The sequence below is a fragment of the Chiloscyllium punctatum genome, chromosome 5 (assembly GCF_047496795.1).
Source record: "Chiloscyllium punctatum isolate Juve2018m chromosome 5, sChiPun1.3, whole genome shotgun sequence".
Lineage (NCBI taxonomy): Eukaryota > Metazoa > Chordata > Chondrichthyes > Orectolobiformes > Hemiscylliidae > Chiloscyllium > Chiloscyllium punctatum.
The window spans coordinates 97,466,170-97,489,434 of NC_092743.1; the positions used below are offsets into that span (position 1 = coordinate 97,466,170).

At 41.3% G+C, this 23,265-nt stretch overlaps 1 protein-coding gene across 1 annotated transcript in view; it reads right to left on the reverse strand.

Moving 5' to 3' along the window:
• Positions 1-23,265, reverse strand: part of ofcc1 (orofacial cleft 1 candidate 1) — a 306,357-nt gene that overhangs the window by 92,277 nt on the left and 190,815 nt on the right. The window contains exon 16 of the mRNA XM_072570820.1: positions 4,689-4,904. Within this exon, the coding sequence (XP_072426921.1) occupies positions 4,689-4,904 (216 nt within the window). The remainder of the gene's footprint in view (positions 1-4,688; positions 4,905-23,265) is intronic.

Here is a 23,265-nt window from a genome sequence, read left to right on the forward strand (position 1 = left end):
GCAAAAGAAATTGAAAAATTAACATCATTCGAGCTGTACTTACAATATCAAGACTGCACCCTTTATGGCCCATATTATGCCGTCACTTGAGAAGGAGTGACACCCAGCATGCACCTCACTGACAGGTGCCTACAGGCTTTTAAGCAGAGGCTTCCTTTAATCGAGTGTGGCACCGACTACGGGGTATCCTATATGAGCAATGGGAGCACCAGCAAGCTTCTTAAACTAATTAGACTGAAGAATCCTCACTGAGTCTCTCAGGGTCTAAACTACAAAAAGTAAAGAAAGGGGTAATAATTTAAACCATGGAGAGAAACTAAAATATAGATTGTAAAAACACTTAGGATTTAGAGAGAGAGATAAAATAGGCAGACATAAAAATTTCATGAACTATGTGTTTCCATTTATTGCTTGTAAATCTTGGGATCAGAGCTGCACACATTACACTGCATCAGTCAGGAGGAAATTTACCTGGACACTTCGTTCCAAGTGGCAGACGCACCCTTAGATTAGGCAATTCAAACTTGCAAGGGCAAAAGGGTGCGTTGTAAGTGAGGCTGATATGGGGATTCATGTAGGTGTCCCTGTCCTCGATATTATCCAAGAGTTATGAGATTCTTACAAGCTGTGTGGATGAGAGTGGGGACAGCCGAGAGGATGAGTAAACTGACCACAGCACTGTGGTGGAGGAAGCCATTCAATTGGGAGAGGAAATAGGATTGCAATAGGTGGAGTGTGGACAGTATAAATAAGGGAATAGATACTGTTCTCTGCAGCCATCAGCGTGAATCACAAATAGACTGTGATGCCCATTTGTTGTCAAGGTTAAGGACATCTCCTCAGGGCTGGAGAGGAACTTGGGATTTGGAGGAAAGGGATGCAGTTGTCGCCCTCCATGTTGGTACTGATAACACTCTTAGGAAAGGAAAGGAAGTTCTGCTTTAAGAATTTGAACAGTTAGAAACTATATCTAGAAGCAGAACTTCAAAGATGACAATCACTACCTGAGCCACAGGCAAACTGGGTGTACCTACACCAAACAGAGACTGCAACAGTTCAAAAGAGAAATTAACTAATACCTTCTCAAGGGCAACTAGAAATGTACAATAAGTTCAGGACCACATTCCCTGACTATGTTAAATTAGCATTAGTCTTACAGTGGAAGATACTTTGCATAGTGCATTAACACTAAAGAATACAGGGGAAGAACTAGATCCCATCACTGTCACTGAGAAGTAGTATTAGACAAACTAATGGGGCCTATGGCAGATAGATCCTTTGGCCCTGTTGATTTGCAGACGAGGATCCTAAAAGATGTAGCTAAAAGAGATAATGGATGCACTAGTTGTAATTTTCCAGAAGTCCAGAGAAGCATCAGAGGATTAGAAAGTTGCAAATGAAACATCCTTGTTCAAAAAGAAAAGGAGGCAAAAAGTAGGTAACTATAGGACAATTAGCCTAATATCTATTGTTGGAAAAGTGTTTGAATCAATTATTAAGGAAATAAACACAGAACATTTGGAAAATCATAATCCAATAAAGTACAGTCAGCATGGCTTCATGAAAGGGAAATCATGTTTGACTAACGTTATAGAGCTTTTCAAGGAAGTCTCAACCAGAGTGAATAGAGGGAGCCAGTAGATGTGTTGTATGGACTTCCAAAAGGCGCTCGATGAGATACCTCACAAAAGGTTAAGTCATAAGAGCCCATGGTGCTTGAGGTAGTACATTGGCATGGATAGAGAATTAGTTAACGGATAGGAAACAGCAAGTGTGATTAAGGGGCTCTTGTTCAGGTTGGCAACCTGTGACTAATGGGGTCCACAAGGAATCGGTGCTGGAACTGCAACTTCTTAAAGACTTGGAAGAAGGAAACGAATGTACTGGAGCCAAATTTGCAGGTGACACAAAAATAAATGGAGAGGCCAGTTGTGAGAGGGATACACACAGTTTGTAGACAGATATTAAATAAAGTAAGTGGGCAAAAAGTTGGCAAATGAAGAATAATGTGGGAAAATGTGGAGAATGAAAGAACACTTATTTAAATAGAGAAAAACTATGGAAAGTTGAAAAACAAAGGGACTTGAAGTAGTTGTGCATAAAATACAGAAAGTTAGCGCACAGTTGCAGCAGGTAGTCGGGAAAGCTCATGGAATGTTAGCTTATATTTCAAAGGAGTGGAATATAAGAGTAAGGAAGTCTTACTGCAACTGTACAAGATGCTGGTGAGACCACTTTGGAGTACTGAGAGCAGTTTTGGTCCCCATATTTAAGAAAAGATGTTATTTTTCTGAAGGCTGTTCAGAGAAGGTTCAGGATAATCCCTGAAAAGGACCAATTAATTTATGAGAAAAGTCTAAACATTCTGGGACTCTACTCATTGAAACTTAGAAGAATGAGAGGAGATCACATTGAAACATATAGGATTCTTAAGGGGTTTGATAGGGTAAATGCTGAGAGGATATTTCATTTCACGGGAGAATTGAGGATCAGAGGTCACAATCTCAGAATTAAGGGGCATTGATTTATGATTGAGATGAATAGGAATTTCTTCTCTCAGATGTTTTTGAGTTTTTAGAACACCTTGCATAGACAGCTGTGAGGGTCAGACTCTTTGTGCATATTTAAGGTAGAGATGGATTCTAAATCAGTACAGGAATCAATAGTTTTGCAGAAAGGGCAAGAAGGTGGATGTGAGGAATGTCAGATCAGCCTTGATCCTATGGAATGGCACAGCAGGTTCGAGGGGTCAAATGGCCTATTTCTGTTCCTATTTCTTATAGCCCTATAATTCACTAAAATAGTGAAGATCCTATTTCCCATAACAAAGAGGTCAATTAATGCTCAACATAGACATAGTGGTAATTATGAGGATTTGAGGAAAGTTGAGGAGATTTTATTTCATCTAGAGGATGATGGGGATCTGGAATTCACTGCCTGAAATGATGTCAGAGGCAGAAACTCACATTGCATTTAACTGACGCAACACCCTGCAAGACTATAGAACAAGATCTGGATTAAATTGAATAGTTCTTTTCCAAGCAGAACAGGCATAAAATGGCCCAAATAGCTTCTTTTTGGGTTAAAAATGTCTATAAATTAATTTTATGATTCAGAAGATAAGTTATGCATTCATGTTACATGATCCCACCGAAAACAACCTTGCTCTACTAAACATAATTACCTGAAAAGAGTTTGAGTTGAAGAAGGTTTCTATACCAGATCTAACTAATGCTGCCATTTTCAGTATCAATGCCTTTTACTTACTTTTCATGCTAAAATCATTGGATGGGACTTAATTAGAAAGAACTTAAAAATGTCTCTTTTTTTTTCTGAAGACATTTATAAAAAGTAACTTTGAGTAGGCAAATGACCATGACTTAAAATTATGTTGTGAGATACCAGCAGACAAGTGAGTGATATGTTTGTCTTAAGTTCCTCTCTGCTAATAAGAATACAAGAAATAGAAAGAGTAAGTTATTTATCTTTTGGACCTGCTCCATCACTCAATAAGTTCATCTTCTATCTCAACTCAACTTTCCCACTGTCTTGCAGTGTTCAAAATTCTATCAAATATACTCATATTGGCACTGATGGAGAGGATTTCAAACATTCACAAATGCCTGAGTGAAGAATTTTCATCTAATCTCAGTCCTAAGTGGCCAACACTTTATCCAGAGACTGTAACACTGACTCTTATCTTCTGTAGACAAAATTATGTCTTAACTGAGGGCACGAAAGAGGTTTCCAAGCTCTACCAAGTTATTAAGAATGAGGAAGTCTTGTGAACTTGCTAAACATTCTTACAGTAGCACACCACAGCATAATTTAACAGTTAAAAATGAACAAAGAACTGAAGATGCTGGAAGTCTTAAACAAAAACATGAATTACTGGAGGAACTCGGCAGATCTGGCAGTATCTATGGAGAGAAAGCAGAGTTAACATTTCAGGTCCAGTAACTCTTTGTTATTTAACCTATTTATTTGAAGGGGAAATAATTCTGTGAAAGCTTGTTGCAGGATTCGTTTCTCTTCATATGAGAAAGGAGGGAAGCTGGAATGAGATCTGCATCATCTGTATTCCAAAGTCACAGGGCAGTGACAGGATGATGCATTTCAATGGGTTTTATGCCATGGCATCACATATTTGAAAATAAATTAAGACACTTTTTCATGAAGACAGTTTCCGTTTGCAATGACTATTTTAAGGCTTGAATGGTAAATTCTTAACAGACAGAAAGGGAAGGGAAAGTGTGTGGTTGATGGATGAAAATCTTGTTTTGGAGCAATTTTAAACAAAAGCTGTATGTTCCATAAAATTTGGGATTGGTGATATGCCATTAATTAGATTGTATGCATCAAATGACGATGAGTAACTGTCATCCTCAAAATTCTACTAAAGCTCGGCAGTTACTTTCAGAATTTTACTGACGATTGTGAGACAGTGGATTATGAAATATGTTTCAAAGATAAATAAGAGTTCTCAATATATACTCTTCAAGAGGTCACTGTGGTATAATAAATACATAAAATTGATACTCCATGTCATTTTTTTACACAAACTCATTTGTCATGTCATTTTGATTCCTCGGATAAGGATCAAATAAACTAGTTACCAAAGTTGAAAAAGTTTGTTTTGAGCTGTATCTCAGCATCTCATACATAAATATGAAGACCAGCAAGCCTACTTGTTGACAGGGACACCAATTGCCTGGAGACAGAGCCACTGGCTGCAGTAGTGCAGGTAAAGCCGCAGAAACCAGTTCAAAGTTAGGAGCAGCAGAATGAGCAAGACCTCTGACGAGCACCAACATGAAATTCCAAATTCTTCCAGGAACATCCGACCCACAAACCAGGTACGCATGGCAAGAGTTTCCATTGCTTTGTCAAGGGAAGATTCTGACCTGGAAAATTGCACAGATGAATTATCATTAACTGCAGGCCAACAGACTAAGGAAAACACACTTACCTGCATTTTAAAAATTGCGATTTGACTTTCTTTTTCTTTCTTTATCCTTCATGGTTATAGATCGTTTTCTAAAATTGGATCTTACACTGTCAGAAGGATTTGTGCGACCTTCTCATGAAGGGATACTGGATCTGAAATGTTAACTCTGATTTCTCTCCACAGATGCTGCCAGACCTGCTGAGCTTTTCCTGCAATTTCTATTTTTGTTTTGGATTTGTGAGACAAGTGAAGAGATTGTAATAAATGTAGAAGGTAAAATCACCACTGTCCCATACAACCTGCCTATTGCACAGAGTGACCTCAGTTAAGAGCCCCCTCAGATTCTACCCTTGAAGGTGCTCGTGTATTATATGTCCTTACATTCTGCATACCAAGGGATTCACTACAGTAGAAATTAGGTGTTCTTGACACACTTTCTGGACATAAGGGTCACAACCAAGAGAACATTGTCTATGCTGAAAGAATGTCTGAAAGGCATTCAACCCAATATTGGGTAAAATTATTATTTAGGTATAACTGGTAAATCTTAGGCATTAGATCACATATTTATTTTGTTAGTTCACTGTACTAGAGCCCAAGTGGAACTATTTACATTGTCTTGCTTTTGTGCCTTCCCACAATCATCCTCAGTCCATATCTCAACATTATCCACTCATGTGATGTTTCTCATTCCTCTGATGAAGATATGAATTAGCAGTAGAATAGGCCATTTGGCCCTTCAAGTATCCTGTGCCATTCACTGAGATCACAGTTGATCTGTTTACATTACAAACTCCACATTTCCATCTAACCTTCGAATCCTTTGCCTGGCAAAGGTCTATCTACTTCCGTCTTAAAAATATTTAATGATCCAACATTCATTGACTTCTGATGTAGAGCTCTGAAACCTCAGAGAACCTCATCTCTGTCATAAAATGGTGACCCACTAATTTTAAGAGTATCTCCTGGATTCATGCTCAAGAAGAAACACAGTATCAATAAACTCATGTTTTCCCAATTGTACTCAGGCGAAAGTACCCGCTGCTGAGTCAGTATCGGAGCCGGTGGAGAGTGCCATGATGGCACATCCTCTGAGGGATCTGTGGCTTCTTCCTCAGAACTGGAGGATGGAATGAGGGGCGGGTCTCTTCATGGCAAGTACTAGACGTATGTGAACTGTTGTATATAGGAGGCAAGAGAGAGGAAGAGTTGTGAAATATGGGTAGAAGTTTGGGCATGGTAATAATACATTGACAGTGATATAATGGGATAGCAGCACAGCACATGCCAATGAATCTAACTTGTTTACCAGCTCACAAAGACCTCATATCACCACATGAGCTGGTAAACACAGTCCTCTTCCACAAGGGTTCTCACCACTTAGGGGCTGAGGAAACAAAGGTCAGACATCACAATGCCTGTCTTGTCCCAAACTGCTCTGTGTGGGATGTTTTCTCCTGGACTAAGACAAGGAGGCAGCATGATGGCTCAGTGGTTAGCACTGCTGCCTCACAGCAACATGGACCTGGATTTAATTCCAGCCTCAGGCAACAGTCTGTGTGGAGTTTGCACATTCTCCCAGTGTCTGTGCAAGTTTCTTCCAGGTGCTCCGGTTCCTTCCATCTGTACAAAGATGTGCAGATTAGGTGGATTGGCCATGCTAAATGGCCTATAGTGTCTAGGGATGTGCAGGCTAGGTGGATTAGCTATGGGAAATGCAGAGTTATAGGATAGGGGAGTGTGCCTGGGTGGGATGCTCTTCAGAGTGTCAGCGTGGACCCGATGGGCTGAATGGCCTGCTTCCATACTGTTGGAATTCAATGTTTGTATGATATGAAATGGAGTAAGTAAGATGATGCTGCTGTTAATATTGGTACATGTTGGAGAAAGATGGTAAAGTGCCCCAAGTGTGTGAGTTGACAGTGCTGAGGGCATGCAGCATTATTAGTTTTTAGATTATATTCCCAAGAGTGTGCATACAGGCCATTTGGCCCAACAAGTGCACATCAACCCTCCGAAGAGTAACCCACACAGACCCATTTCCCTCTGACTAATGCCCCTAACACTATGGGCAATTTAGCATGGCCAATTCACCTTTGGATATGGGAGGAAACCAGAGCATCTGGAGAAAACTCATGCAGACACGGGGAGAATGTGCAAACTCCACACAGTCATCCCGAGGATAGAATTGAACTTGAGTCCCTGGTGCTGTGAGGCTGCAGTGTTAACCAATGAGCCATCATACCGCCCTAGTGTAGAAGGGGGCATCACTAGATGACAGCAATTGCAGGAAGATGTTGCATGTAATAGTGAGAGTGGTAGACCATGAGCCATGGTAGGAAGTATGTACAGTAGCAGAATTACAGTGAGTGTGAGTTGGATAGATGATGATGGGACTTACTTCTCATGAAGCATGCACTACCGCCAGACTATGGAAACCACACTGAACCAGGTGACAACTTCAGACCAAAGTGGCAGGGTCCAGTGCCATGGTTTCTTCAGCTTACCTGTGGCAAGAGGATAGCTCCCACTTAACACTTACCATCCCACTTACCAGGAATTAAAGTCCATGTCAGCAGATTATATCCATCTACTATCTCCAGAGCAGTTGTTCTGAAAGTGCAGCAGTGAAGGGCAGTACCTGGCTGGCGGTGATTAACCACTGGGGTTTTAATATGGCACTGGCAGTGAGTACATTGGCCGCTAGTCAGCACTAGATTGCTTGGGTGTGGTATCTAAGTGCAATGAGGTCAGTAGGGTAAAAGTGCATGGGAAAACTCACTGAAACTCACAGAGAGAAACCCTCCATGAAGCTCTCTGCAATTGACACTTGGCGAATTTTTGGCAAAATGCAGCTCCATTAGATTCCAACTGGCCAGCATCTGTCATATGAGTGAGATTCAGCACGTACTGAGAATTTAAAGGATTATGTGCATTCCAATGTGTGAATAATATTTTTATAAATCATCACAGAGAATAATATAATTAATTAAATATACTCTCTTGAAATTCAGGCAACTTCTTTCAGGAACTTCAGATAATATGAAATGAAAATGTACTCAATTGCAGCATTTAAATCATTTTGAACATCAAATTTATTAATTGCATTTATTCTGTTACAGATCAGCAAGTTTATAAATCAACTCTGAGCTAGGCTTAAAGCCTATGTGAATTTTACACATCATTTTAAAAACTATCTCTGCCCCACATAATATTTAAACTGCAGTATGAATTAATTAATTTTGCTGAACATTTCATTCACTGCTACTGAATAAGGTTTAGGTAGAATGTACTTTATCAGGATGCATTGTACATAATTAAAACTTTCCAGCTTACAGTCACCACAGTTATCAGACACATAGATGTCTATTGTGGATTATAATCCTAACCCCTCTGTGAAACCATTCAGGATCAGTAAGACTTCTCAAATGATTATTCCCACTTATATTTTGAGAGATGGATCCTAAAAATATTGAATGGTATAAAAGATTGATATAACTCTCCCCTTGGAAAGGATCAGAACAGTCTTCCAAATGTGTTTTCTGAAAACAAGTCACAACCACATTATAACAACACAGATATTATCAGAGCCTAAGAATCTCTCCTCAGTTATGTACCGCCCCACCAAAATATATACAGAAATGGGTTAATAATAGCAAGTTTTGAGAAGATTTGTAGCTCAGGTTGAGGTTCTGGATATAGGTTTGCTCGCTGTGCTGGAAGGTTCATTTACTAGGTAACATCTTCAGTGAACCTCCAGACGAAACTTCATCCAGAGGCTCATTGAAGATGTTAACTTGTATGGTGACGAAACGTATGAAAATGAACCTTCCAGCTCAGCTAGCAAACCTACATCCATGGTTTCATGAGTTAATGATACAGAAGAATATTTTGATTTATTCATTTGTGGAATAAGGGCGTCATTGGCTAGGCCTGCGTTGACTACCCATCCATACTCGCCCAGAGGGTAGTTAAGGGTCACCCACCTTGCTGTGGGTTTTCAGTCACAGACCATGCAAGGATGGTAGTTTCATTCCTTAAAGGACATTAATGAAACAGATGCGTTTTTTCCAACAATAGTTTCATGTTGATCATCAAATGATCTTTATGAAACTCTTAGTTCCATATTTTCATTTGATTTCAAATTCCACCATCTACCATTGCGGGATTCTAAACCGGGTCCCAAAACATGACCAGGGTCTCTGGATTAAAAGCCTAACAATAATACCAATAGGTCATCACCTCGCTCATGTATTTCATAAGACATTATTAATTCTAAAAAAATATAAAAGCTTATTACAGAACTTTATAAGCAATTCACAGGTAGTGAGGCAATCAATCCCTTCATTAATGGCTCCAGAAAAAGACAGAAATTGCAATCACATTTCTAGTAGAAAATAAAATTTTAAGTACAAATATTGTTACAGTAATGTTTAAGTAAAATGTCCATCAATTTGTAGTATAAATGTATCTTAAATTTCTATCTGGAAGATTACAGAGCTAAAAAACTGGCTTTGTCCCAATTAAGGAGAGAATTATCATTGTCGAACTCAAAATCTCATACCTTCATCATCAGAGATGTTCAATCAAACCCAGCAGAACTAAAAATCCAATGTGTGCTTTGAATGCTTATGCTATTTATTGGGTTGCATATTGGATCTTACATGAGTGTCAAAAACCTGGAAATCCTTCTACAAAGGCATTGCTGGATATCTAAACCAAACCTACTGTAGTGGTTCAAAAAGACAGCTCACAACCTCCCTCTCAAAAGCAACTATGGATGGGCAATAAATGTGGGCCCAGCAAGCAACAGTGACATCCCGTGAATGAATTTTCAAAAGACCTCGCAGACATTAATGAACACACACCACTACACTCAGTGCAGAAGCTTTCCTATCCTGGGACTGATCTCTTGCCTGGATGATAAAATGGGTCATCAGCTAGCAAAAGCAAGCTGAGAGCTTGTCGGGCTCATCCACAGACTGTGGAAACGGCAAAGAATTTGTCTCAGAACAAATGATCAAAATCTGCAAGCAAGTGTTTCTTACATTATTTCTTATGGGTACAAGACTTGAACAATCTACTGATGTTAAATATAATAACCGGAATCATTCCATTATCACTGTCTGAGGTCTCATTGCACTTTCATAAGGCAGGATAAAAAATTCCAACACTAGGGTATTTGCAAAATGCTCCATATCCATCATTGAGAGGATATTGATCAAAGCTCAGCTCTCTGGGTTGGTCATATAATTCACATGGTGAATTCACAGACACCAAAAGCACCTTGGAAATCTGGACATCCCAAACTCAGATATATAGATAATCTGGACACCAATTTCAGATCTTACAAATTGGATCCAAATACATGGGAAAACCCTCATTGAACTGATTCAAGTGGAGAAGTCTTTTTCATTGAGTGATTTGAACATTTGAGGAGAAGACAGCAAAGTTATGTTAGGCCAATTCAGCTCATCAGAAAGCCCCTCCATCCACCCCATCAGCACTGACTTCATATCCAGCATTTGCAATCAGTTATGCAAGTCCAGACTTAGTCTCATGTTACATATGAGATGTCAACAGAGACTGTAAACTGATCCTTTCTTGCTTTTTGCTGAACATTCATCTGTCAAAGTGACAGGAGAATCCATCATTATTGGAGTGATAACTCAATGGTAGATAAGTCCATCCTTTTAGTTTACAAATAAGGCTGTGTTACAATTAATTTCTCAATAAGGTCTGATCCTCTTCCAGTTCTCAGAGAATTAGGAGCAAGCTGCAAGTCTTGTGATGGTCAAATTTTCATTATTCACCTAATTGTGTTTCAATTTGATAATATGGTTTGGTTTCAGCTTGCTTGGTTAAAATTTTAGTTGATTATGTTATAGGGCTATCAACATTGTCTTATTGAAACTGCAGCAGTGTTTGTGCAAATTTGTAAAACTATGACATTAATGTTTTATCCTGCAGAGTAGCATTTGACTTTAGGAGTGAACGCATCTTATGAGTTGAGGCAAATCCCTGCTATGGTCATGCAGTATGAAATGTATTTACCTTCTAATCCATAAATTTTTTAAATGTTTTTTTTAACGAGCTTTTATTCATAGGAAAGTAACTCTTTTAACCCTATAATCCCTCACTACAGAGAAACTCATTTACAATGTGCATTTTAATTCTTTGTTCCTCGAACTTAGTAAAAAGGTTAATTGAGAGTTGAAAGCATCACTCTTAGAAATGATACAGTTTGATATGGAAATCAATTGTGTCCGTTATCATGGGGAATATGACAAGCAGGTAAACTAACTCATGGGAGAGTTAATGTTTCAATCTTCCATCGGTGGAAAACCTCCCACGATTAAGTTAAAAGTGGGAAGGGGCCAGTGTGCACAACCCACCTGTGGGTTGTCCAATGCCACTGATGAACCTCTTGACCACAACCAATCTCAAGCTCATTGGAATTTAATGGTGAGTCAAGGATAAACTGGAGTGCCTCCTGAAATTTGCCCAGCAAATCCTGGGTGAGGGTGGTCTCTTGTTGAACGGCATGCAGTGATGGTGAGATCCAATATTAGAATGAAGGAGTCCCCTGCTCTAGAGTGCAAACGGTACCACTACCATCTTGACAAAATTCCTTCTCATCACTGTTTCAGAAGGGTGACCTCTTATTCTGAGATTATGTCTTCTGGTTCTAGATTCTCCCACAAGGGTAAACAACCTTTCTGAATCTACCTGGTCAAACCCCCTAAGAATCTTTTACGTTTCAATATGTTTGCCTCTCATTCCCCGAAACTGCAATGAGGAAAGGTCCGACCTACACAACCTTTCCTCATAACACAGACCTCGTCCAAACTTAGCACCTGCCTAGTGAATCTCCTCTAGACTGCCTCCAATATCCTTCCTTAGATAAGGGGCCTGAAACTGTTCACAGTATTCAAGCTAAGGCCTTGTATCATTTTGGAAAGATTCCATATTTCACCAACTAGTGGGTGAAAGTGCTCTGAAATATTTGCCATAATTACTTAGAAACTATGGAGCGATTTTACCATCAGTCATTATGTGAGGAACCCAGGGGATTGGTTGGAATAGCGATTTTAAACATTACAAAATAACACTTATTGCTCATTAACTTCAAGTGGAGTATATCAAGTAGGATGTAAGACCAACATTGCACCAACTTGGCAAGTCCGTAAAAACTGTCCCCAGTGAGCAATGAGGTGACTCCACGTCTTCCTCAGCTGGAACAGTAACTGGACCATGTTGTCTGCATTATTCTGAACCAAACCTTAATTTCAGAACCCTATCTTTGAGTATTCACCTTGTAAGTACGCAGGAGTATGAGGAAGTCTTGCTCATTTCAAATTTCATTCTATAATATAAACGAACAGACCGCTTGTGATATAAAATAAAACAAAGGACTATGGATGCTGGAGAGACTCAGTTGATCTGGCAGCATCTGTGGAGAAAAAAGTGAATTAACATTTTGAGTCGAATCAAGCTAAAGGCGTAGTGATGAAGAACGTTTTACATTTCATTTGCAATGTCAGCATCTAGCACCATCAGTCAGGTACTGCACAGCTCAATGCGGCGTTATGTCACTTTTATTCAGCCTCGGCCTCAGAAGGATACTCTTGACTACTTCAAGGTCCTGGTGACATTGAATTATGTAGCAGCTTCATGTTCATCAGCCACTGGATGAAGTCTCCCCAACCCTTTCCACATAGCACATTATCCACAAAGTAGAATTCATACATTTAAGCCATCAGCCAGTTTCAAATGTGAACTCAATTCCCGAAGGTATGGTGCTGGAAAAGCACAGCAGTTCAGGAAGCATCTGAGGAGCGGGAGAGTCGACATTTCAAGCATAAGCCCTTCTTCAGGAAACGTCAACTCTCCTGCTCCTCAGAAGCTACCTGACCTGCTGTGCTTTACCAGCGCCATACTTTTCAACTCTAACCATTATATTCTCCCAACATAAAAGTCTGGAAATAAATGAGTATTTCCCATCAGTATTTACTGTGAAGAAGGATAAGGAAGTTAGAGACCATGGGGAACTAAATGGTGATATCTTGAAAAGTGCCCATATTAGAGAAGAGGAGGTGCTGGATGCTTAAAGCATATAAGGGTGGATAAATCCCCGGGACTTGATCAGGGAAACCCCAGAACTTTGTGGGAAACTGGAAAAGAGATTGCTAGCCCCCTCACTGAGATATTTATATCATCGATAGCCACAGGTGAAATGACAGAAGACTGGAGATTGGTTAATATGGTGCCATTATTTCAGAAAGGTGGTAAGGAAAACCTGGGGAACTACAGGCATAAGCCAGATGTCAATGGTGGATAAGTTGTTGAAGAAGAATCTGAGGGACAGGACTTACATGCATTTGGAAAGGCAAGGATTAATTAAGGAGAGTCAATATAGTTTTCTGCATGGGAAATTGTGTCTCACTAACTTGATTGAGTTTTCTAAAGAAGTGACAAAGAAGACTGATGAAGGCATAGCAGTAGATGTTGTCTATATGGACTTCAACAAGGTGTTCAACAAAGTTCTGTATGGTAGACTAGTTAGTAAGGTTGGATCACACAGAATCCAAGGAGAACAAACCAATTGCATAGAAAATTGGCTTGAATATCGGTGCTAAAAGGTGGTGATGGATAGGTTTTTTTTCAGACTGGAGGCCTATGATCAGTGGTGTGCTGCAAGGATCTGTGCTGGGTCCACTGCTTTTCATCATTCATGTAAATGATTTGGACATGTAGATAGGTGGAATGATTAGCAAGTTTGTAGATAACACCAAAATTGGGGTTGGTGACAATTTGCCACGGCACATTCGCTGCCGCCGATTAGCCACTGCCGGTTCGCCACCAGCGTTTCTTCACTGTGGTCGTTAGACCTCTGGAGACTACTTGCAACTGGAAATGTATATATGTAGAGATTGTTTTCCCTCCAGCCTGTTCTTTCATACGTCTCAGCCCCCTATATTTATACAACTACATACCACATATTGATTAAAAAAAAGTGAAATAAATATAATTTTATTGGTTTATACATAAAAATGAGTTACAAACACTTGCGGTGGCGAATCGTCCTCAGGGGCCAATGGGCGGTGGCTAAGCATCCTCGGCGGTGAAAGGGCAGTGGCGAATGGTCCCATCCCGCCAAAATTGATGGTGTAGTGGACAGCAAAGAAGATTATCTCAAAGTACAATGAGACCTTGATTGGACAGTTCAATGGGCTGATCAGTGGCAGTAGGTATTTAATTTAGATAAATGTGAGGTGTTTCATTTTGGTTAGCAAATCAGGACAGCACCTAGAGGAAACCCACGCAGACACAGGGAGGACGTGCAAACTCCACACAGTTAGTCGCCTGAGGTGGGAATTGAACCCGGGTCTCTGGTGCTGTGAGGCAGCAGTGCTAACCACTGTGCCACCGTGCCACCCATAAATCTAATCTAAAAATGTGCAGCAGGTCAGGCAGCTTCCAAGGAGCAGGAGAATCAACGTTTCAGGCATGAGTCCTTCTTCAGGAATCCTGAAGAAGGGCTCATGCCTGAAACATCGATTCTCCTGCTCCTTGGATGCTGCCTGACCTGCTGTGCTTTTCCAGCACCACATTTTCAGCTTCATTCATCAATGCATTGATTATAGGAGTCATGTTGCATCTGTACAGGACATTGGTGAGACCACTTTTTGAATATTGTGTTCAATTCTGCTCTCAATGCTATTGGAAAGATGTGAAACTTGAAGGGGTTCAGAAAAGATTTACAAGGATGTTGCCAGGGTTGGAGAATTTGAGCTATAGGGAGAAACTGAATAGGCTGGGGCTATTTACCCTGGTGTGTAAGAGGCTGAGGGGTGACCTTATAGAGCTTTACAAAATCATAAGCAGCATGGATAGTGTGAATAGTAAAGGTCTTTTCCCCAGGGTAGGCAACTCCAAATCTAGACGGCATAGGTCTAAGGTGAGGGGGAAAGATTTAAAAAGGACAACTTTTTCACGTAGAGGGTAGAGCGTGTATGGAATGAACTGCCAAAGGAGGTGGTGGAGGCTGAGATAATTACAACATTTAAAATGCATTTGGATGGGTGTGTGAATAGAATGGGTTTCGAGGGATATGGGTCAAATGCTGGCAAATGGGACTAGATCAATTTAGGATATCTGGTCAGCATGGACTAATCGGATGGAAGGGTCTGTTTCCGTGCTGTATAACTCCGAGACTCTAAGATGAACTTTGTGTCAAAGCATTTGGAATAACAGCTATTATTCACAGATCTGTAGTTCTCCTAGACAAACAATAACTATCAGACTTAAAGTATCAGTAACTTATAAGCATACAGCGTAAGAAGTCACTGGATGTCCTTCTAAATTCATTCCACTTTTCTAAGTTTGTTTGAATTCAAATGGCTTTACCGATGAATAGATGATAAATAAACAACAATAAAGTTAAATGGCTTTACTTTTGTGCAGCAATGAAGCTGCTGCATCCATCTGTTAGTAAATACATAAGATCAATATATTATTCCAAACTGAAGCACTGTTTCCAAATGGTTACTGAAACATTTGTGTTGTATTTACTGTTTCTTCAATGAACCAGCTGTATATTTCACTTCAGAGACAATAACTTGTATTAATCCTAACTTCTGACATGTTTTTGGTTACTTATCAATCAAGGGTGTATGCAACAGTTTTTGTGTCTCCAGCTTCGTTTTCTTAATATCACATAGTTATAAGTTCAAGACTTCAGGATGGGCTAGAACTCACAATATTTGGACTTGGTTGGTAGCATTCTGACTCCAAGTCGTTGTCATGCTCAGAAGTGTCCTAAAGCATTCGGACTACATCACACTTAAAGCCCAAATGTCAGTTCACTGCTGGTTGACCACTACATCACAGAGAAAGAATGTACATAAAATGACAATAGTGTTTACAACAATTCAGTGGTATTACTAAGGCAGTGCAGCAGTTGCCAGTTTAGGTGTGTGCCAAGCCTGGTAGGCCTCACAAAATATCCAGCCAACTCAGCATAACTCTTCAAATGTAGGTCAATGATATTCTTATTTGTCGTCAGATGTGACAGATCTGGATGACTCTATCCACTCTGGTGATGGCGACAAGAAACGTGCCTCTGTGGCAATCATCCCCCAACTTAGTCGACCTTCTTTTGTGACTCTTCTTGCAGCAAGAGTTCCACTTCAAAGTAAGTAGTGCTGTCTGTACATTGTCTCTGTGTAACCATGTGAAATTGGACAACTGCTTTGTATCACCACCACTACAACATCTGTCTTAATAGGAAACTGAGGCCTTTAAGAATTGCTGCACAGCCAGGTTTTACACCCTGCCCTCCCCCAACATTACAGTCTGCTAATGGTTATTTTACAATTAGAAGTTACAATCTGCCTCCCAGCACCACAATATGGTTTGCCGTGTCTTCACTTGCCATTCCACCAGTCTCCACATTTTCTGCAACTTTTGCAACCTCCAGCAGGATACCCAGCACCAAACATATCTGCCCCTCCCCTCCAATGTCAGCATTGCACAGGGACTGTTCCCTCTGCAACATCCTGGTCCATTCTTCCATCACTCGTAACTGTTCCCCACTTCTCCATGACACCTTCCGATGAATTTGCAGAAGGTGTAATCTTGTCCATTCACCTCCTCCCTCCTCACCATTCAAGGTCCCAAACACATTTTCCAAGAAAGGCAGTGTTTCACTTGTACTTCTTTCATTTTGGGCTACTGTATTTGTTGTTCACAATCATTGAATTGCAGTACAGAAGATGCCCATCAAACCTGCACCAACAATAACTAATCAAAGTCTATACTCGGCCCACTTTTCAACACGTTGAATGTTACGACATTTCAAATGCTCATCCATGTACTTTTTAAAGCTTTTAAGGTTTCTGTCTCAACTACCCTCCCAAGCAATGTATTCTGAATTCCCACCTCCCTTCTTGGTGAAAATGTTTTCCTCAAATCCCCTCAAGACCTCCTGCTTTTCACCTTAAAATTATGCCTCCTTGTTACTGAACTTCCAGCGAGAGGGAACAGCTGCTTTCTATCCATGCCTCTTACAATCTATATGCCTCAGTCAGGGCCCCTCTTAGCCTTCTTTGCTCCAAAGAAAATAACTAGCCTCTTTTCATAGTCAAACTGCCCCATCACAGGCAACATCCCTTCTGCACCCCTTCAGTGGGGCAGTGACCAGCACTGCATGTACACTGCAAACATGGCCTAACCAAAGTCCTGTACATGTCCATCATAACCTCCCTGCTCTAATAATCTATGCCAAACCTGATAAAGGCAAGTGTCCCATATGCCCTTTTAGCTATTCTATAAATCTGCCCTACCACCTTCAGGGATCTATGGACAAACAACCCAGGATCTCTCTGTTTCTCTGAGCTTTGTAGTGTTCTGCCATTCATTGAGTACTCCCTTGTTTTATTATTTCTTCAAAGGTGCATCACTTCACACTTATCAGAGTTAACTTCCATCTGCCACGGATCTGTCCATCTGACCAATCTGTCTATATATTCCCGTAACCTTCCTCCTGTCAGTCATCATCCCAGCTTTTGTCATCCACAAGCTTACATGTCATCTCCTCCACTACCTTTTCTTCTAAATATCACAGAGAATATGGGATTCAGCATTGATCCCTGTGGTAAGCCACTGGACATCAGCTTCCAGTCACACAGACATCCTTCTACCACCCTCCTTCTAACACTAGGCTACTTTTGGATCCAACTTACCAAGTTACGCTGGATTCCACGTCCTTCACTTTCAATGCAGTGCCCTTTACATTGGCAAGACCACACAGAGACTACACATTGCAGAAATTCTCTGCTCTGACCATAGGAATGGCCCTTACCATCCAGTTACTTGCTATTTCAATAAACCATCCTGCTTTTATGTCAACATATCCATCCTTGGCCTACTGCAGTGTTCTTTTGAAACTTAACATAATGAAAAGTACATGATTTTCCATTTATGCACTTTACAGCCTCGAGAACTCAACATTGAGACTCACAACTTCAGTGTCTGACCTCTGTTCTCCATTTCTAATAGATTCCCCCATCCTTCCATGTAATGTCTGTGTCTTGGTGGCTTTGCTCTCACCACAGCCAACCCATTGTCTCCTTTTCACACTGAATGTTTATAGCTATTTTATGTCTCCATGACTCCTTTACTGCTATCGCTGTCCTTTGTCTCTTGTTCTGGGCACTTGCTCCTCTCCGCCCTCTGTCCTTCGCAAATTTACCATAACTTTCCAGCTCCTTTCAGATCCAAAGAAGATTCATACAGGACTCGAAACATCAACTCTGTTTCTCCACAGATGCTGCCAGACCTGCTGAGTTTCTCTAGCACTTTCTGTTTTATTATCATCTGCCTCAAGTGACCCACTGTCAGTTGAAAACACTCTGCCTCTTTTCCAAGAATTGGAAAACAAGGAGGCTGAAAATATCTTCACCACAATCTATCACATGAACATTGAGATTGAAATAGTTGTTAGCCATGACAGAGCACTATCCTTCTCTCAGTGTTTGATCTCATTGCTTGCATACACAATTTAACCTTTGAAATAAAATGGTAAAAGTAAAGAACTGTCAAACCACTCAGGTTCCTGGTAAACCTCCCACTATATAGACACTTCCACATCCATTAATAGCTTATTTTTCCCTGTGAGAAAAATTTATTGCTTACTGCTCACACCTTGAAGCTATTTTCTTTTGAAGTTTCCCATGCCTAAATCAATAGTGGTGCCAAATTAGCAGCACAAGGCATTTTGCCAGAGGAAAGCATTGTTCAACTCACTATATCCACCAGAGAAGTCTACTTGAGTGAATAAATCATAGCACAGAACTTGTCAGTTGTCAGAAAAGAATTGTTTTTCTTAAGGTTCAATGACGAAGAATGCAAATAGATAATAGCCTTTTCAAAAAATTGTTTTTAACTGACAAAATTCTGATTTAAAATGTTCCAGTTGCATAAAATTCAGAAAATATGGGTTTCCCTCATCAACTCCACACAGGATGAATAAACCATGTTACTTGAATTTATTACCATTCTAATTGGCCAGAACCACCCCCACTAGCTACAAGAATCACAGTAGTTTCCACTCTAGTAATGTAAATCACCATTTTCTGGATTAGTGGTGCTGGAAAAGCACAGCAGTTCAGGCAGCATCCGAGGAGCAGTAAAATTGACGTTTCGGGCAAAAGCCCTTCATCAGGAATACATTCACCAGCAGTACATCAAGAAGGTATGCACCTGCAGTTCTATCAGTCTTTCACAATGTGTTTATGTTACACCAACCCTCCACCCAACTGCCCTCCTTATTTTTTATTATTGTGCAAATGAAAACATAGAGAACATAGAAAACATAGAAAAATACAGCGCAGTACAGGCCCTTTGGCCCTCGATGTTGCGCCGATCCAAGCCCACCTAACCTACACTAGCCCACTATCCTCCATATGCCTATCCAATGCCCGTTTAAATGCCCATAAAGAGGGAGAGTCCACCACTGCTACTGGCAAGGCATTCTATGAACTCACGACTCGCTGAGTAAAGAATCTACCCCTAACATCTGTCCTATACCAACCACCCCTTAATTTAAAGCTATGCCCCCTCGTAATAGCTGACTCCATACGTGGAAAAAGGCTCTCATGGTCAACCCTATCTAAACCCCTAATCATCTAGTACACCTCTACCAAGTCACCCTTAAACCTTCTTTTCTCCAATGAAAACAGCCCCAAGTGCCTCAGCCTTTCCTCATACGATCTTCCTACCATACCAGGCAACATCCTGGTAAACCTCCTCTGCACCCGTTCCAATGCCTCCACATCCTTCCTATAGTATGGCGACCAAAACAGCACACAATACTCCAGATGCGGCCGCATCAGAGTCTTATACAACTGCAACATGACCTCAGGACTCCGGAACTCAATTCCTCTACCAATAAAAGCCAGTACGCCATATGCCTTCTTCACAGCACTATTTACCTGGGCGGCAACTTTCAGTGATCTGTGTACATGGATACCAAGACCCGTCTGCTCATCCACACTACCAAGTATCTGACCATTAGCCCAGTACCCCATCTTCTTGTTACTCTTACCAAAGTGAATCACTTCACACTTACCTACATTGAACTGCATTTGCCACCTTTCTGCCCAGCTCTGCAGCTTACCTATATCCCGCTGTAACCTGCCACATCCTTCCTCACTGTCAACAACTCCACCGACTTTCGTATCATCCGCAAACTTGCTCATGCAACCTTCTAGCCCCTCCTCCAGGTCATTTATAAAAATGACAAACAACAATGGTCGCAAAACAGATCCTTGCGGAACACCGCTAGTAACTGCACTCCAAGATGAACCTTTACCAACAACTACTACCCTCTGTCTTCTTCCAGCCAGCCAATTCCTAATCCAAACCTCCAACTCACCCTCAATGCCAAACCTCTGTATTTTTTGCAGTAGCCTACCATGGGGAACCTTATCAAACGCCTTACTAAAATCCATATACACCACATCTACCGCTTTACCCTCGTCCACCTCCTTAGTCACCTTCTCAAAGAATTCAATAAGATTTGTGAGGCACGACCTGCCCTTCACAAAACCATGCTGACTATCCTTGATTACATTATTCCTATCCAGATGTTCATAAATCCTATCCCTTACAATTCTCTCTAAGACTTTGCCCACAACAGAAATGAGACTCACTAGCCTATAGTTACTAGGGTTATCCCTACTCCCCTTCTTGAACAAGGGAACCACATTCGCTATCCTCCAGTCTTCTGACACTATTCCTGTAGACGAGGACATAAAAATCAAGGCCAATGGCTCTGCAATCTCCTCCCTTGCTTCCCAGAGAATCCTAGGATAAATGCCATCAGGCCCAGGGGACTTATCTATTTTCACCCTTTCCAGAATTTCCAACACCTCTTCCCTACATATCTCAAAGCCATCCATTCTAATTAGTTGTGACTCAATATTCACATCAGGAACAATGTCCTGTTCCTGAGTGAATACTGACGAAAAGTATTCATTCAGTGTCTCCCCAATCTCTTCAGCCTCCACACGCAACTTCCCACTACTATCCTTGACTGGACCTATTCCTACCCAAGTCATTCTTTTATTCCTGACATACCTATAGAATGCCTTTGGGTTTTCCCTAATCCTACCAACCAAGGACTTTTCATGTCCCCTCCTTGCTGCTCTTAGCTCTCTCTTTAGATCCTTCCTGGCTACCTTATAACTCTCAATCGCCCCAATTGAACCTTCACGCCTCATCTTTACATAGGCCGCCCTCTTCCCTTTAACAAGGATTCCAATTCCTTATTAAACCACAGCTCCCTCACACGACCCTTTCCTCCCTGCCTGACAGGTACATACTTATCAAGGACACTCAATAGTTGCTCCTTGAACAAGCTCCACATATCGATTGCACCCTTCCCTTGAAGCCTACTTTTCCAAGCCACGCATTCTAAGTCATGCCTCACCGCATCATAATTTCCCTGCCCCCAGCTATAAGTCTTGCCCTGCAGTGCACACTTATCCCTCTCCATCACTAGACTAAAAGTCACCGAATTGTGGTCACTGTCCCCAAAGTGCTCACCTACCTCCAATTCTAACACCTGGCCTGGTTCGTTACCCAGAACCAAATCCAGTATGGCCTCACCTCTTGTTGGCCTGTCTACATATTGTGTCAGGAAACCCTCCTGCACACATTGGACAAACACTGACCCATCTAACGTACTCGAGCTATAGCTTTCCCAGTCAATATCTGGAAAGTTAAAGTCCCCCATAACAACCACCCTATTACTTTCACTCTTCTCCTGAATCATCCTCGCAATCCTTTCTTCGACATCTCTAGGACTATTTGGATGCCTGTAGAAAACTCCTAACAGGGTGACCTCACCTTTCCTATTTCTAACCTCAGCCCAAACTACCTCAGATGGCGAGTCTTCATCCATCGTTCTTTCCACCGCTGTAATACTATCTTTGACAAGCAATGCCACACCTCCCCCTCTTTTACCCCCAACTCTGACCCTACTAAAACATTTAAACCCTGGAACCTGCAACAGCCAATCCCGTCCCTGTTCTACCCATGTCTCTGTAATAGCCACAGTATCGAAATCCCAGGTACCAACCCACGCTGCAAAAAAGTTCATCTACCTTATTTCATATACTTCTCGCATTGAAGTATACACACTTCAAGCCACCTTCCTGTTTACAGGCACCCTCCTTCGAGATTGATGCCATGTTCCTAACCTCCCTACACTCCAGGTCCTGCACCCTAAAGCTACAGTATAGGTTTCCATGCCCCTGCAGAGTTAGTTTAAACCCCCCCAAAGAGCACTAGCAAACCTCCCCCCAAGGATACTGGTGCCCCTCAGGTTCAGGTGTAGACCATCCTGTTTATAGAGGTCCCACCTTCCCCAGAAAGAACGCCAGTTGTCCAGATACCGGAATCCCTCCCTCCTGCACCATCCCTGTAGCCACACATTTAACTGCTCTCTCTCCCTATTCCTCGACTCTCTATCACGTGGCACAGGTAACAAACCAGAGACAACAACTCTCTTTGTTCTAACTCTGAGCTTCTAACCTAGCTCCCTGAAAGCCTACCCAACATCCTCAGCCCTCCTCCTACCTATATGCCAATGTGGACCACGACTTCGGGCTGCTCCCCCTCCCCCTTAAGGACCCGGAAAACACGATCAGAGACATCACGTACCCTTGCACCTGGGAGGCAACATACCAAACGTGAGTCTCTGAGGGACTGGTTACATGATCCCATAACTCCACTTAGAAATACATGTTCGGTGGGCAAATGGCAACACCATTAGAACCATCAGTGAACTAAAGCCCTCAGCAAGAAGTCGATTGGGTTCCTGAAGCAATAAATTACTTGCCTCAACAGATCTGGTGGTGTCCTGTAATACTGTTTACAAAGAGAGTCCTGTCTAATCAAGGTTTTGCTGAATTTAAGTGAGACTTTACACTGCAATGTAGCTAGAGCTCTTCAGCAGAATTGTTTTCTTTCTCAACAATCACTGCTCCTCTGCATTACATGTTCAATAGCTCTCCCATTGCTTCCAGCCTCAAAAGAAGCTTACCCCTTCAAGGGCATTAATGTCATCTAACATTCAATAGATATCAACCTCAAGCATTAATACTCTCGGCACACAAAGTAACAGGGTTATATAACTTCCATATCTTGTCCTGATGCCTAAGCTTGATTATCATCTTATCATGACTGCAGTTTCTCTCTGCAGTGCCACCATACCAGGTCTAGTATTCCTTTGGAGTCCTCCATCCATG